This window comes from Neodiprion pinetum, chromosome 4 (assembly GCF_021155775.2).
Source record: "Neodiprion pinetum isolate iyNeoPine1 chromosome 4, iyNeoPine1.2, whole genome shotgun sequence".
Lineage (NCBI taxonomy): Eukaryota > Metazoa > Arthropoda > Insecta > Hymenoptera > Diprionidae > Neodiprion > Neodiprion pinetum.
The window spans coordinates 21,054,388-21,072,358 of NC_060235.2; the positions used below are offsets into that span (position 1 = coordinate 21,054,388).

The 17,971-nt window shown below is 35.4% G+C and overlaps 1 protein-coding gene and 1 long non-coding RNA gene across 4 annotated transcripts; both read right to left on the minus strand.

Moving 5' to 3' along the window:
- Positions 1-2,281: 2,281 nt before the first annotated feature.
- LOC124218132 (protein FAM76A) lies at positions 2,282-6,448 on the minus strand. 3 transcript variants are annotated; one of them, XM_046624568.2, is made up of 7 exons: positions 5,998-6,447; positions 5,508-5,572; positions 5,144-5,357; positions 4,819-4,955; positions 4,465-4,726; positions 3,627-3,864; positions 2,282-3,187 (listed from the first exon to the last, which is right to left on the minus strand). In XM_046624568.2, the coding sequence occupies exons 1-6, from the start codon at positions 6,091-6,093 to the stop codon at positions 3,631-3,633; spliced, it is 1,008 nt and encodes a 335-aa protein (XP_046480524.1). In that variant the 5' UTR covers positions 6,094-6,447; the 3' UTR covers positions 2,282-3,187; positions 3,627-3,630. The 3 variants fall into 3 exon arrangements, with proteins under 3 accessions (XP_046480524.1, XP_046480525.1, XP_068991854.1); XM_046624569.2 differs by having other exon boundaries at positions 4,465-4,711; positions 5,998-6,445; XM_069135753.1 differs by lacking the exon at positions 2,282-3,187 and having other exon boundaries at positions 3,334-3,864; positions 5,998-6,448.
- A 1,745-nt stretch (positions 6,449-8,193) lies between these two features.
- Positions 8,194-17,670, minus strand: LOC124218133 (uncharacterized). Its single transcript, XR_006882989.2, has 3 exons — positions 17,407-17,670; positions 8,638-8,734; positions 8,194-8,507 (listed from the first exon to the last, which is right to left on the minus strand). It is a non-coding gene; the product is annotated as an uncharacterized lncRNA (long non-coding RNA).
- Between the last annotated feature and the right edge of the window lie 301 nt (positions 17,671-17,971).

Sequence of the window (17,971 nt, forward strand, 5' to 3'; positions counted from 1 at the left end):
ATTTAAACACATAAATGATATTTACTCGTGGCTATAAAGTCCTTTGCAACATTTGAAGCAAGGAAGGAGAAAAAAAAAAAAAAAAACTGTTTAGAGATAGCCCGAGGGCCTAACTATTGATTCTTGCAAATAACGAAAAAAATTTATCTACGACCTTCCTTCATGCAAACGCATAGCCAGAGCTTTCTGCATTTCCACACCAAACGCGAGTTATCGCATGCAACGTAGAAATCATTCCAGGCGGTTAATCGCAAGCGCTTGTATTTACGATAGATTGTGAAACAACAATAGTGGTAATAATGATAATGATAACAACCATAAGGTATAAAAACCAGAAAAACAAAAGTATGAATTTACACAGAGCGATGATGAGTCAAGGAACAATATTAATCTAAGCATTGTAATAATTAATGTACATACCATAGGGCAATTAACACAGAACAACATAATTGAACGCTGTTGAAATACTTGCACAAATAGGAAATCGAAACACCGCGTGAATATCCAGACGATGTATATAAACTATAATTAAATTTCGTTAGCATTATTGTTTCGAGCTTTTCGTCATTGGATAAAGAAATTATTCACATTTATTATCCCACATTGATGATACATTCGTTTCTTGTAATCATCACCGTCATCACAGTATCACGCGATCGTCTTTGTATGACAAAAAATTATCTGCGATTAATGATGGGTTACCTGTTTTCTGAGTAAAAAAGTAAATAAAATGCAACCAGACACAAGGAGAGAGCGTGAGAGTGAGAAAGAGGGAGAGAAAAATTTTATTCCATAATATATTAATCGCGTTGCCGGGATCTTCTACTTTGTGTGCGTAACGAGCGTCGCCCACTATACATAATATACATATTATAATTATATAACCCACGTACACATTCACGCATGTACATGCAAACGTGATAAGAAAAATTACACATGTAAATAGGCACGCGTCTATTCACCGTAGAACTACCGACTGTTGAAACGAACAACAGCTTTTGAGGGGGGGAAAAAAAGTAAGGACATTAAAAGTTTTGAGGGTGTTCTACTGTGCTTAATCGCAAAAAATAAACTATTAGAGTAACTTGTTATGTCTAAATTTGTGACAAAAAAGAAAAAAAAAACACACACACACACACAGACACGTGTTAAAACAGAAATGATAAAGAAAACAAAAAAACACTTGAATTAAATGAGATTTAAAAAATAAAATAAAACTGTACATATATGTATACGTATATAAGCTGATAGTAGTGGATCATTGGAAATTGGATAATTCTAACCGCCTCAGCAACTAAAAAGCAATATTTAGTTCTTACCGTTATCCTGTAACGAATAACTCCAAATGTACTGTACACATTCGTATTTAATAATAATTATTATAAATGAAGGAAGGAAAAACGAAACTAAAATTAAAACAAAAAAAAACAAAAAAAAAAACAAATCATATGCGTCAATTGCCACAATAATCTTTCCGTAAATATAGCAGCGGTGAAAATAGTTTCTTGAACTGAACGGCTGCGCGCATTTGTTATCATTTTTATTTCATTTTGTCATGATCATTTTTTTTATTTTTAATTATTATTTTATTATTAATGTTATTATTATTATTATTATTATTATCATTATTAATGGTTAAGTAAGTGCTCAATTAGCATTTGTTTCTTAAAAATAAATTATGAATATGTGGCTGTTGGATATTTACAATACGAGTCTTTTTTTTTCACATCTTTTATAAATGTACTGTAATTGTTTATATACAGCAATATATTATTGTGAATAGTTGTTTGAGGGTCGAGTACGAGTTATCGTATTTTTTTAAAAGAGCTAATCATTTATATTATCATCATCATCATCATCATCATCATTATTATTATTATTATTATTATTATTATTAATTATTAATTATTATTAATTATTATTACTATTATTGTAAGAATCATTTTAAACCTTACCTATTATCTGTTCTGTTGTTTATTTATTATTTAAAAAAAGTCAAATTGAAAAAACAACAAATTTTCATTATTTTCGAAATGTCACTCACTACTGGCCATTTGGTTGTTTTTCTTTTTAATATATTTATTTATTTATTTTTTGTATTTATTCAATACTTGTTTTCTATTATTTTTAGTTCTTTAATTCATCGAATTACACAGCGATAATTAAAAAGTGAATCTAAAGCACAGAGCGTGGTATCGATAGGCATATAAGAATATAAATTTAGTAGATTGTGATTGAGAAGCGTTATTGAGATATTTGATAAACTCTGACAGTAATGGGATGTGTTCTTATTTCATATTTTATTGTAAAATTTTCGTCTACAATCAGAGTGTGATTCAGGAATTCCGAATCACCAATCATTACATTCGTTATATAAATATTAAAACATCATAGCTCATACATGCAACTTTCAAAAACGGCGCTTCTCCATATTCTTTCTCTCACGGTATCCAACGACGATTCATTCTTTAAAGACGCACCAGTCCGCTCTCGTGATCCATAAATAATTTATTCTAAATCTCTTACAATCATTTATCCATCTATTTCCTCCATTGTCGTCTAAGTTTTTCTCTTTCTTTCTTCGTTATATTTCTATTCTTGCATGTTTTCTTTTTTTATTTATTTTATGTTTTTTTGTTAAAATTTTTTTCTCCTACGCCAGTTTTCCAACTTTTCTCAATACTAAACCGAATGAGGGTAAGAATACAAAGGCAAGGGGAGAGAGATAGAGAGGAGACCAAAAAAAAGTAACAATAAAAAAATTGTATATTGCTCTTCTCAACGAGTGTTATATGATAATTATTAATAACGGAAAACTCAGAGAAGTTGAAATATTGTTCCTATCTAAAATTATATTCATTTTCCTTAATAAAATGCCTGTTTGGCATCATTTCATGTTTCAATTATACACATCATGTGTACATATAATGTACAATTTTTGTCACCGAATTAGAATTACGAATAAGAGACATCCAAGGCGAGACGGAAATAATAAGATCCTTATTTAATAGTCATCATTATAGAAAAATAATACGAATCTGTGTGATTTAATATTGGGAATAATTTGCTAATCATCATTTTCTCACATAATATATACCACGCGATTCTAGTTTACATGGTATAATTGGATATTTTGAGTATGCTTATACTTGTTTACTCTTTTTTCTTGACTTGGCTATCAAAATCTCTGAAAATCATTGAAAAAATAATCATTAATCGTTACTCATATAATTCAATACTATAAATATACGTGGATACCTACAAACATAAAATTAACCAGAGTTGCGAATTTATAGTATTACCTGACAACGTTAGGCGTGATTTGTTTACCTATTTTTCACTATGTAGATCTTAAATTCTACGTCCCTGTATTTTTTTAAACTTCATTGCAAACTTTTTTCTCCACCAGTATTTCTTTCATATTCTTTTTCTCACAATCGTAAATTTGGGCCAATTTGATTAGTCATTTTGTTACTTCATGGTAACATTTCCAACACTCAACAATCGTTCAATATTCGGTACATCGAAAGTTTATAAATGGGGAAACTTGGTATTTTTTTGTTTTCCGAGCCTGTGCTGCACGAATACTTTTTGCAACCGTATTATGTAAAATAGATAAATCCTACCTTATCAAGGTACTGGGCTATCAGTTCCACTGCCACTGTTCGTCCCAGCCTCACTTTTTGTGGCCGCTATGCGATCGCCGCGTCTCGTGCTCTTCGAAAGAGACGCGACTTCTTTGAGAAGACTGGAAATTTTGTGCTGAAGTGTGCTGACCTTATTTTCATACTCTTTTTCCGTCGCTTTCATTTTAGTGCGCAACTCCGTCTCGCTGGTAAAATGTTTTGCTTTCAACTCGGTGATCTGTGGAATGGAGTATTAAAATCAATCAAGACGATCCTCCTTACTTACAAGGAAACCCGTTTAAGTTTTCATCTGTTATCATAAAGATGCACAAACCATCTTCAAGTTTTCAAATAAAACACAAAGGAAAGAAATTGAATACACTATTATCCAAATATTTTAAATTCTAGTGAAATTTCAACCTTATTGTGATATATAAAAAGAGAACGTTCAATGATGGTTATATTCCAAAGTTAAGTTTCGGAAATAGGACCAATATACGGCAGGAGGAGAATTAAATTAGAGGACAATTACTCGACTATCGTTTTGGTAGAGCAATCTTTGAACTGCAATAACGTAGTTCTCTTACGTTTCTTTCCGTCAAAGTCGCGATAGTTCAACTTCAGTGTCTTTTCAGACACGTTAATCTGATATTTTTGCATGTCCAAGAATAATTGCGTTGCAAAAATTTGTGATCCTTTCAGTGTTCGAAAATGGTCTTGCGTCTCGTGACGATATCAGGTAAAGACATAAATATGTTCCCTTGTTAACAGGGTGAAAGAACCTGTTCCTTAGCGGCGTGTACTTCAGATCATTTCAATGTTTCGTCCGAGTTTTTACCATTTTATCCTTCGTCAATAGTTGGCCATCCTTTTGCATAATTTGCTTTTGTAACAGCGCTATTTTCTCCTTCAACTGAGTCACCGCCACTACGTGATCCGAGCTATTTGGATCATGGGAGTCGTGAACGCCTCCCATTCGCGCCGCCTTCACAGGTGTTGGCCCATTCGTTCCTTCTACAGGATCGGATTGTGTGGGCAACTGCGTTACGTCAACCCTGTTGGGCCGCTTGTTGTGACCTTTCATTCTGCAATGAGATGAACTTGAAAGATTTCTTAAGCCTGATGGAAACTGTAATACATATAAAAGTGAAACTGGTATTCTAATTCGTATATATATTTATCATCTACTCACTTTTGCTCTTTGTGTTTCGCAGCCCGTTGTTGTGCTAATTTTAAATGTGCCCTTCTATCCGCATCCGACTGCTTCGTCTTTGCCAAGGCTCGCTTGTAGGATAGTGTGCACAACCAACATAACAGTTTACCATCAACCTAAAAAAAATTTGGAGAATTTATTTTCTGTGGATAAGCTACGTTTCAAGGTGGTTCATTGATTTTTCGTTCATTAATTTAACCCAGCTCCTAGTAGTCAAAAATGATATTCAAGTCATTTCGTTCTTCTTCTAAAGCAACTAAAATTCTACTGCCTCATTGATTGCCTATTATGACGTTGCTTGTACCTTTTTATCTTCATCCTGCCTGTCGAAAGCACACTTTTGTTTACACTGTTCACAGGTAACAGGTGGGCCGTAACGTTTCTCAGAATTGGTGCACCGCTGGCATTTACTGCCAATGAAAGCAGCTATGGTATTGCAATACTCACACGCTGAAGGTTTCCCATACGCTTTAACATTCTGCTCACATTTTTTGCATATCGTACTGGTGCTGCCTTTGCTGCGAACAGTTGAATGTATATTAGAATTCTCATATGTGATCGCAAAGAAATAATCTACTTTGAAACGGTTATTCAGTTTTTAGTTAATCTCATATTCTCGTTTTTCTTTCAGATTTGAAGGATGAAATTCTCTTTCCGAATCGACTTACATGGTCTGTTGAAACTCAGATCGACAATAAGTGCATTTGACGACGGGAAATGCTCCTCGGCATTCCTGTAAGGTAAATACATTGCTCTTATTACACCATTGTTGTCAACACTTGCGCAGCGCATGCCAGCGTATATTGTAACAGTGTCGATTGTCAAGAAGATAAGACGTAACCAGAGAATCTTTGTTTACAAGTATTCGTTTGTAAAATATAGCAAAAAAGGATCACTGCGAATGGAAATAACCTCCATACCCAAAAACTGAAACGCCCGTCACATTGGAAAGAAAAATGTGTAAATGAACAAGGCAGATTTTTAGTGCGTAATTTTGTAGCATTCTGTCAAATGACGCGAACATATCGGCGTGCGCATGCAGCAATGGCTAGTGAAAATTTAGTATTTCAAAACAAATATAATAAGTCATATTTGCGCTGATAGAAATTCTGTGCATACGATAAAAGAGATGAAAGGTGGGGACGCGGGTAGACATACCTTGCATAACTGTTGACCAGGTGATAATTCCTCGAAAGGATGCCTGGAGAAGCATCTTGAGCAAGCGAAAAGCGCCTGGCTGTTGTTACCGCTCATGTTCGTGGAGACTGGTTATGTCGAAAAAGCTGACGAAGAAAGTTTTGTCAGATGCCGCTGGTGCAATCGCGCACACGTCACAGTTGTGTGTTGAATGCCGTTGTAAACGCGAGCGTGGAAAAGTGTTCCTTTTTTTCTCAACTTATGTCAAATGCAATGTTATTGTATAAATATTTCTAACATCACTATCATCGTGCGCCCAAGTTTGCTGATATACTGGAAGCGGCAGATACGTTGCGATCACTGATATTATTTTTCTTGCGAAAATTGGACGTGCTGTAGGTTTTGTTTGCTCTCTGACTCACGATAACTTCAATTTCTCGCCACCGGTTGTCGTACAGCAGAGGCCATACTGCATTCTAAGAGTCTCAATACTCCGTGACTCTAGTCATTCTGAAAAACGCTTGCAGCGCCTCCACTAAGGACACACAAAAAACTTATACTGATCCTTGTACCAGTTCGTGTTTTTTGTCCTCTGCCAATGTTTGTTGTAAACTAGCCGGTACTATTAGGCCAAGAGTGGCCCTCTGACACTCACCACTGCTCGTATACCAAAAAATTGTACGCGTCTTGGCCCCGTTTTTTAGTTCCTCTACGTGTCGCTAGTAGACTTCTGACACGCTCGCTGCCCTCGCTGACCGCGCGAAAGCTCGTCAGGTAACTACTAGTAATGTAAAATAAAATAATATAATAAGAATATAATGTAATAATAACATTAATTATTATTTATAATAGTAGTATTAATAATTTCTGAACATCTTATGCCGTTTTATCCGATACTTACGAAATGTTTTCCGCTCGTAGTAACGAGCAACATTTCCACTGATAATTTACGAGGTGCAAGTTTTATATAGCTCTTAAAGTAGACATTTAACGGAAAAAAGTTTCATATAAAATTGATAGGAAATTTTATGCTCTACAAATTTCGTTATTACCATTTTTCATGTATCATCAACCGTTAACTATATATTTAGCAAGAAACAAATTAAAAAAAGTTTGGAGCGCTATAAATAAAAATTTATGCGTTGTACAGAAGAACGTTATAAGTAAAAGTTGTAGAGAATGTTAATATCTACGAAAATTATCTGTACTATTTTTGTCGTACGATGCACGGTTCACGAGATATTTGATAAAACGTGTTTTCCAAGATGGCGGCTAACGCGGGCACCCCTCCCCCCCCCCCCCCCCCCCGTGACAACAACTTGCATTTATATTCAATGGACACCCCTGAACATGTTCCAACAATAAATTTGGTGTGTAGAAAATTGCAGAAAAAAAATACGTGGCTCTTGGCCTACATGGCGTTGACAAAAGATCTAAATAGCCTAATGGGGCTTTCCATAACTAAAAGTGGACGAGATAAATTCATTGTCAAGCACCGCCCTTTGTGTGGAGTCACTCAGTGTCAAATCGGTATACCGTTGGTACGTAAAGACGACGAGAACTAATGTTACAATTAACTGGGTACAAACAAATTTACCCAGGTGGACAATGCAGTGTCAGATATTATTATGACTATGAAATAACATAACAAAATTAACTATTTTATGTAGCATTTTTCGTATTTTGCTTGAAGGAACGTATACAGCATTTCTTTCTCCTATTATCTGATTAACTACGTCTTTCACTTTAATACCGTTTCTAAGCTTGCTGAAGTACTATCATTGACACCCGAACACTTGCACTAGTTTTAAAGCATATTGAATAGACTAGAACTGAATTCGAACATAAACTTTGTGGCTATGAATTTGTCATTTTCCTTCCCCGTGAATCTATGAACACCATACAAATTTGATGTTTCTGGGAAAAAACTAATAGGGCAAATTTACGTCGTCCACAGAAACTTTTGGAGCTTGTTGGGACTCATCTCCCAATGCCCGCACATGTGGATTATCCATCACCACATTGTCTGCCCCGCGGCGAATTTATCAAAATCGTGTCAATGACGTATTATTATAAGGTACCAGCATTGCAATTGTTACAATTTTCTTGAATCAAAATGTTTCAATAATATTTTACATGGTATTTTTAAAAGTCTGCAGTAACATAACCATGAAACATTGAAATTGTGATGAGAGGCGCTAAATAACCAAAAGGGAATTGATCAATTAATGGAGTATTTATTCTGAACACATGGTACAATGTAGAGATTTCTTATACGATTAGTTCAATGCGTGTTTATCTTTCGACGCGTGAACTTCAGCTCTTATTCGAGTCCGTTATAGCCGCTGATCTCTATATCGTTATAGCTCAATATCTTCGGAACCTTAACAAATTGAAACTGGGATTTGACTTAAAAATTTAATTTCACCATATTTTCGCATTTACCGCCACAACCACAGCATTTTTCTGTTCCTCGGCATCGGCACCACCTTTTGTAGATACATCTTTTGCTCGGTGGTGGATCCTGCACACTGTAATTAAATTCAAACATTGCAAGCAGTTAATAATAATAGTAGCAAATAGGGCAAATAATAAACGAAATAAAGTAACCAAGATAGATTGAAATTTAAACTAGGATTGTACTTAAAAATTTAACTTCACCTTATTCTGACGTTTGTCTGGATCGCAGCCGCACCACTTCCCCAAATATGTAATGTCCTTTTTTAGGAATTGGCCCTGACACCGGGGGTCCTGTGTGCTGTAATTCAATAAAAATATTGTAAGCAATCAATGATAATCGTTAAATAACATACCGACCCGCTATCGATTTTTTTTCCTTTAATTATTACTATACATAGTTCTTGATTACAACGCCTAACTGCGGTGAGAGAATCTTGCTACAAACTTGAAAGTTACTGACAACTTAACTGGACACCACGCAAGTAATGTAACAAATGGCACCAGACTGATAAAAGTTTGAAATAACAATTTTTCGATAGAAATTAGTATATCGATTTTCGAAGAGAAAAAATATGATGACCGATCTGAATTTTTCGTGACTTGAAAAATTATTTTACACTTAAGTTTGTACCAGATGATGAATTGTTTTTTGATACGTCTTTCTGGTATAATGATTCTCTATTAATCGTTATCGTATACACTTGATTTAAAAAGGAGAAACTCGAAGGCGACAAATAGGGAGACCTAGACGCACTGTGAACTGCTCGAAAATAAATACTTTCTTAGAATAGAAATACATATAAATTATTAAAACGACAATGTACTTTTCAGTATTGAAAAACCATTAGGTACTACCGTCGAAGTTCAATATAACGATCGTCAGAATTTTTTTTTAGATTTCAAAAAACGATATTTGATGTGACGTTTCTGTTCACGCGTCCGCGCCACAATGATTTAAATTGCATGCGTCCCGCACTGCGTGAACTTTTACAATTCTAATTAAAGGATTATGGGTACGTTGCGGGATAGATATTGTCTAACTCAAAGAATATTCTTATTTACAATTTACAATTTACAAATATATTCTAAGATTAATCAACTTGTTGTAGAGTTACAGTTTTGATTTCAAGTTAGTTTTGTTAAGTTGTTTGATGTTTAGATAGATAGATCGATATTAACGAGAATATAAGTTTATATTCCCGGAGCTGGAGATATTTAGCTTTAATTTTCATGCCGATGGCACTAGTGTGTATCAACGAGAATATCGCGTTAGACTGACGTTAGATTTTCTAATTTCAGTTGTGGATGATAGTAGGAGTGAGAGCAAACTTGATTTCAGAGTATGAAATGGAAGCGAGTAAAATGCGTTATTTTACGATTTCTGATTGGTATGTGTGTTACAAAGTTTAGAGTTGGTGGGAAAGTGGCGAGAATCGGCATGAAAGGTGGGAACAGGATCAGCTAAATTTGAAAACTTAAGCGGGAAAAGCCCCTGTTGAGGAATTTTAAATTTTTTCTCATTGATTTGCTGTAGAAAAAGGTATTTTTTGTTTAATTGAAGAGGCATATTTTGAAAAAATAATCGGCACTGTTCGTATACGTTTGGAGGATAGGATTCACGCAACTAGTACCAAGTACACACAACCGCAATAACACAAAATAACGCGCGTCGTCGATGGGAAATATTTGGCCGTTTTTCCTATAAAGTTTAGTATATTGCTTACAACTTCTGCTACTTCGAATACTTATATTCAGAATAATTTTTTCCAAAAATTCTTATTTATTTTCATCACTTTTCAACACTTTCTTCTAACAGTAGATAGTACTGTTGCTAAACGTACTATACCAATTGTAGCTCGTAAATATTGGGATAAGGCGTAGGGATGATATCATCGTTTTAACTTATTCTAGGAAGGATTATAACAGTGCCTCGATTATCTATATTCGCCAGAATGATGCTCATCTTGTAAAAAATCGAGGCAGCGTCGCCCTTATAATCTCTTCTACTTAAATTGTAAGTCTTGATAACCACACGTTCCTGGCCAAACGTCTCGGTACATTTTCTCTGGTAGTTACATGATACAATTCAACGGATAGTATACCTTGTTTCACACGTTTTTTTACTTCACCTTCCCATTGGAAAAGAAGCGAGGCTGGGCACACCACCAAAGTACCATCCTTTGGTTCTGCACAAGAACAATTAGCAATTGATTAATCATAGCGAAATTAATAAAAAGATTCCGGTGGGTTTTAAAAAAATATTAAGTAGTTAGGAATGGTCCTTTTACGTCGGAGCCACACGTCATCATCGTCATCTGAATCTAAATCCTTTAAAGTTGACATAGTTAGAGAATTTATTGTCAAGGCTTTATCCACACCCATTTCATCAGCTGAAATAAAATATTTCACAAGTATGCCGTATTACTGTATTGTAGTATTCCCTTTTAATAGCTCAAAGAAATCCTAATAAAGTTGAAAACTTCAAATCTCAAGCCTCGCATAGATCATTTGGAAAACCTTTTTCACACGATGTTACTTAATGTTTTAGGGAGTAAAGCTTTCTTTGATAATTCAATGTAAATATTGGCGACTCGTGAAATTAATATCTACCTAAAATTTCACCACGGGGTCTTTGCCCTTCAAATTATGTGAAACGATTGCACAAGTAGTTCAATTATCATCATTTCATAGGTTTCAAATGGTTTAAAACATTACCAAGATTTCAAACAATTTTACAAGTTTACCAATGATTTAAAACATTCATAGAAATTTCATTTCAAGTACAGAAGATATCAGTAGATTCTGAACGATTCAACAAGATTTTACAGATTTCAAACGATTTAAAAAATTCCATCAGATTTCTTACCATTTGAAGCATTTTACTGTTTATTTATTTGGTTTACTCTTGCAATAAAAGCTACTGATCCTAATTGGTGTACATATCTCCGAATATCGAAGTCCATGTATCTCAAACGCGAAAAGAAGCTCAACAGCCTCATTCTATACGCAATTCTGAACAAAACCACCCAAATGTATTTTCATTTGACGCAGAAACAAAGAAATGGCACGAATTGTACGAATTTACTATTCGGAATGCAACTGCCCAAAGTTCGCGGCGGCTTGAATTTTCATAATTTATATTTTAAATTCTACGGGCTGCAATTATACTTATTTGAACTATCATACATCATACATCATACATCCAACATCATTCATCATACATCATACATCGTACATTATACATCATAACATACATAGTATTAAAGTTCGGAACCAAATTTTGGATATTCGGATGTTCAGAAAGTGACGTCACCCAAATTTGTTTTCTCTTGACGTCATCGGTCTATTGTAACCGTCACGACCAAAATCAGCCAGCCGAATCTCTCAGTCTGGAAACAACCGCGCAGTAGAGCGGACGGATGAGAATCGCGCTCCGCAGATTTCGAGTACCGGGTTCTCTACCTCCTGGATCCTACGCTCCGGGTCCGCTTCCTGGTGCAACTTGAGTTCCAAGAGAAGGGCTGCGTAGCTTCTGCGCTCCAGGTCCACTATCTGGTGACTTCTGACCTTTACGAGTAATTTTCTGTGGTTTCTGCGCTCCAGGTCCGGTTTCTGGTGCAACTCGACTTCCAGGACAAGCGCTCCGTAGTTCTGACTGTCCAGGTCCTTGACCTGGTGACTTTTGACCTTCATGACTAATTTTCCGTAGTTATGACTATCCAGGTCCTCCATCTGGTGGATCTCGACGTCCAGGACGAGCGCTCCGTAGTTCCTGCGCTCCAGGTCCTTTACCTGATGAATTTGGACTTCGAGGACCAGCGCTCTGTAGTTACCTCATAATATATGTATCCGTTGAAGTCCTAGACGTATCGCCCGCTTTGAAAAATGTTATTTTTCAACGGCAAGAATTACCATGTGACTAAATATTGCGAATTTGTCACACATATGTCCATAGAGTAAATCAATGAATTAAAGTAGCCTTAAACGACCAAGTAGGTACAGGAAAGTAAATTAACTAACTATTCGTTAAATACTAAATTTGTTCTCTTTTTTACTTGTCGCTACTGTGTAATCGTTACTATGAGTATCCTAATTCATCTGCTGTAGGAGTCCATTACAGTCGGAGAATTTTGGAACCCTTATCTGCACTGACCATCTGATTGTCGTTCGTGTCTGTGATCGATGCCAGAAGTTGAGCGTTATTGGAGGCCCATGTTCGTAGTTCCAGTCCCGCGGATCCCAAAATTTTGACTAATTGCTTCTTCGGCTTCTGTGCTTCGCCTAGGGAGCTGGTGCCAGTAGGTAAGTCATTGACGTAGAAATCGTTGATGATGACCCGACTAGCTTTCGCGTATTGTGCTTCGTGATCTTCTCTCAAATTCCGGAGACATCGTGTCGCCAAGTTCGGTGCCGATGTGGTTGCATATTTCACAGTGTTCAGTTCGTTGATTCGAATCGGCTCTGATGAGTTTTATCTTCACAGTATTCTCTGCACTTACGTTAATCTTGTGCTGAATGCCTTGTTAAATCTGTTGAATTAAACGAGGGCAGAAGTCCGGTGTTAAAAAATGCGATTGTGAGCCACAGTCGAAAAGTGCTCGGCATTCGTATTTGTTTTCCTGATGGTCTTGCGGGTAAACAAGCGCGGTGGACAGAAGTACGTGTATTTTGTACATTCGCTTATGTTAATATCGGCATTATTCAAACAAATTATAAAAAAATTTTACGAAATGCGATAATAAAATTGTAAACAGTCCTTTGATTTTATTTCCTCGATACAGCTATAGCCGCAAAACCAAATTGTATATTCATTAATTCATCCATTTAATCAATCACTCGTACAGTTCATAAATTATCGATCAAAAGGTGTATAATGTTAAATTGTAAATGTAAATCGTCTTGCTTTCGTTAAAATTGTCGCCCTGATTTCTCTTTATGCATTATTAAATAATTTTGTTCAGTGTTTCAAATGGTTTTCATAATAGTAACATGACTTCTAGTTGCCAGTAGCGAATATCTGTCAATGTTATTAATGGTAACACGTTCGTTGAAAGCGTAGATTATGTTATTTCATTCTCGAAGATGTTGCAGAAGGTTCAATGTATAACTTCACACTGATATATATATAAAATGTATATGAATAATTGTTAAAATTGATTCAGGATGCTAGGAATTTTGATCCTTTCGTAAATTTAATCTATGGTATGTACCTTTGATATCATTTAAATTTTCTGGATCTCATAACACGAATGCATTATTTTCAATTACCTTTGTAATTTTATATGGTCCCTGATGTAGGTAAGTGAGAAAACTTATGAGATGCTTTATCAGCTGCATTAGATGGTAGCGGTATCGTTCATAAAACTAAATCGTTTACATCAAGAATGACCTTTTTTTTTTGTTTTTATTTTTGTCAATCACGAGAATTTTTTAACAATCTATCCTTAGCTAGCATTATTTTAGTTTCGAGATTTACTTCAATATTGTTTGGAAATTAGATGAGTTTGTGGGTTTTGTCAACAGGTTTTTCTACCAAAATGAAGTTCCAAAAGGGTCTATTCGGTACTTGAATGTGTAGTTGTGTTTAACAAATCCCTAATTTTCGAGATATCGAAGTATTGTAATTCTGAATATAAAGTTCTAAAAACCCTTATACTTGAAAAACGTGTTTGTATATACCTGCGTAATTTAAAGTTCTTTTCTAAATCTAAAAGAACTCTCACAGGTTTTGCCATTTTTGGTACGTGCGATTTAAAAATTTTCCTTAAACTAATACGAGTCATAGCTTCTTTTACTGCATATAAATAAACATATTTAGAAAAATTATCCAATATGACAAAAATATACTGCACGCCACGTACAGATTGTAGTAATGGTCCACAATAATGGATCGTTACTAATATCCCTGATCTTTCGGATTTTATCATTTCATGTTCTCGTTCCATGGTTTTCGATAAAACTTTAACTCTCACACAAATCGCATGTATATACATATTTCTTGACATCTTTTGACATCCCTTTCCAATAGTAATTTTGTTTTAAATATTGTCAAGTTTGATATTGACCAGGATGACCTAATTTCGCGTGATTAGGTATTGAATGAATCTTGTAATTAAAGAAGATGCTACTGCTATTCACCATTGCTGTTTCCGATGTTATATCGTGATAATATTTCATTATGAAGTTTAAATTGTAATTCAGGCACATTTTTCGATATATTATTTAGTTTTTAGATATCCATGTGTATTTTTCTTGTACTTTCTTTATATTTTTGCAATCATCAATTAAAGTTTGATCTAATGACAATTCATAAATTCACCCTGTGTACTCCGTATCATGGAGTTTAGTAATATTTCAAAGATTCTACATAACTGTGACGACCCGCGGAAACTGGGGTGAATAATTCTACTAATTTACTATTGCGATTTCGTAGAACCAGTGCAATTTCTTTGTTTTTGCGACAAATGAAAATGTATCGAAGTGCTTTTGTTTCGAATTGAGTATAGAATGCGACTGTTAAGTTACCCTTTTTCGCGTTTGAGATACTTGCGTCGACTTCGATATTTGGACATATATACGGCAACATCGAAATTGACCAGAGCACTCCCTTAAGCCCCTCGAATTATCTCAGGAAGTCAAGATATTATTAAAAACCGAATTATTATGACGGCGGATACGATTGTAAAAATCTCTTGATTTCGCATCGCTGTAGCACCATGGAAACGATTTGAACTTGACTGGTGCTATGTTGAGAGTTTGCTGTTAAATTTTCGGCAAAAAATAATAAAAATTAAACGTTTTATAAATATTATGGGCTGGCATCGACCCCGTGTGTATTTTATGTTTTTTATTTGGTCGTGTGTCCACAACGGGTTAAATAAAAATTAACAAATAACAGATAGTGAAATCGGTGGTTCGCCACTCCCACCGTATTTACGAACGCCAAACCATTATACTATTTCTTATTATACAAAAATAACCTTCACTTCAGTGTCCTCAACGGGTTGAACAGAAATCAGTAAATAATAAATAGTGCCGAATGTAAAGGGTGAGACACTAAAGTAGTGTGGCACATAATAATACGCGCTTAAATTGGTTGCTACACAATCAACATTTTCATTTCCACACCAATTTCTGTTACGTTGACGACAGCGAAACCATGATAAATACGCAAGGAGAACCATTTTCAAATTTTGAAAATTTGGAAAGCAGTAACTTTAAAATCATTTAAAATCACACGAAAAATCGATTGATATCATTCCAATCGCTTATCACCCAATCTGGGATTGAATACCCCCTTTCAATTAGCATTAAAAGGTAAGGATTTATTTTAATATCTAATAAGTTTCAAAATATCATGGGGGCTTGAGATGTTCAATAGTAAATAATTCTTTCATTTCACGAGGAGGACTTGCTAAAATTTTAAAATATACTTCTCTATGAGCACGGTAGTCTCCCAATGATAGTTTGTCGGACACTTTTTCTCCTTTGAAGTGTTCAGCACCATATTTGATGCATGAAAAATCCATTAACCCTGCATAATATTGACCAGTATTATTAAAATTCATCTTGTTTTTCTCTATAATTTAATAGTTCATTTTCGAATTTCTCATAAGCTTATCTGCAAATATAATTAATTTTTATAAATTTGTATCTAGAACAGGCTTAACACTATCCAATTGAATCAGTATGGCAGTGGGGGAAGCGCCTGAGCACGGATCAGGGAAACCGACACTATTGAGAGGTTGTACCGTATATGGGGAAAAAAATACAACACAACACACGTGAAATATTTAGAATAATCGGTAACGTACGAAGAGCCAGCGAGTAGCAATGTAAGCGATGTATACAAGCAAATATGAATACCATTCTTTAAATAAAATATACGCGGATAATGACAATGATATATGTACACATTTTGATAAAGATTTGTGTGGCACTAGCAGTTTGAAAGCAGCAATATGTATTCGGGTTCAAAAGATATTGCGACTACATTTTTGGAAAAGAAATTATTTTACGTACTCTCTGAATTTGAATCGGTGAAATTTCACTAATTCCCAGTTATAAGTATATCAATGGAAAAAAACAGTGCATATACACTGAAGTTGGAGTGAATTTTCACTAATATCCTACTGATTTCCAGTGCATATACACTGATTTTTTCCAGTGGTATACTTATAACTGATTCACATTGAGAGAGTACAGATCATGAAGCGCTAAAGCGTATTGTCGGGTCAATTACAGGTATTCCGATTACAGCGGAGAGTAGCTTTAAATATAAAATTGAACACATTAATTCTGCAGAATACGGTAATTTCGATGCGCTGTTCTTGTCTTCCCATTGAAGGTGATACCGACATTTTTTACACTGATTTCACACGAATAAATTATATTAAAAGTTGGAACTTTGGATAGTAATATTGTAGCTGAAGAGACAAAAGAATGTCAAGTTTTAAAAGATGTAATAAAATATACAACCAACGGGCGGCCTTCCATTGATAAATTGTCAGAAGCAAAGTATCATCATTAAAAAATAATTGAACTCTGTATAAGCGTGAATTACCCATGTTATTTGAAAAGTTGCATATGATGCTCATAAAATACTGTATATGTAAAACAGCAATTTGAAAGTGGAAGCACTCGAGAATCCCGCAATACTGTATTCGTAGAACGAGATACCGTTCATACTAATAATTACATGGTCAAGGTGACAAAAGAAATAGAAGGCACAAACCATACACAGGTACAATGACAAATTCCACTTTGCTGAATATATGGTAGTCATTTATACAAACAATGCGCGTTACGTTGATTCTTATTCAAATGTTCTTCGCACTGGTTTCGTGGTTACAGAAGAGGACAATCTTCTTTCATACAAACAACAACGAAGAAAGGTCGAAATGAAACTAAGTTGTCGTCAACGTTCAGGATTCAAATGAAACAAAGCGATCGTTAAACATTGCAACGTACCTTGAGTCTTGGAGATCGTTTTTGTCGTCGTCGTCGCTAAATTCAATAACACAGTATCCTTGTGCGTTGCTTTGCGATTGCGTCTGTCGTGTGAATATTGCTAATTATGATTCTAAGGTATCGTTATGTGCGGTTTATATAAGGACACTGTGCATCCCGCGTCGTGACTTGGTACTTTGCTTCTAGATCCTAAGAACGGGCGACGTCGACAGGACATCACCGAACATCGACACAGCCTCGCTGAAGTTCGAACGAAGTTGACGACGGAAGGCCAGGGGGGGGGAGGAGGTTACGGATAGCTGCGAGTCCTGTGAAATCTGGAATGGGTAAAGTGGGCGGCGCATTGGGCGGGACTTGGGACCAACTTGGACGCGTGTGAATTCGTAAGGCCGAATCACAATATGCGTTTCCGCCGCTGCGGTCCGCAACTGCGGTTTGTGACAATCCGTAGAGCTGCCAGAGCCGTGCGACGTTATCACATTTGCCGGACGTCGGCGCAGCAACTTGCGGTAACTTGAATTACGCGCCAAATTTGTAGGTGTATGTTATAGGTTATGTAATGTAG

Excerpts from the sequence above, each read along its gene's own strand:
- LOC124218132 (XM_046624568.2), bottom strand. The coding sequence starts at position 6,093 with ATGAGCGGTAACAACAGCCAGGCGCTTTTCGCTTGCTCAAGATGCTTC. Across the intron at positions 4,727-4,818 it reads GCGAAACACAAAGAGCAAAA|TTCATCTCATTGCAGAATGA; the intron begins GTGAGTAGATGA and ends AAATCTTTCAAG. Across the intron at positions 3,865-4,464 it reads TATTGACGAAGGATAAAATG|ATCACCGAGTTGAAAGCAAA; the intron begins GTAAAAACTCGG and ends TCCATTCCACAG.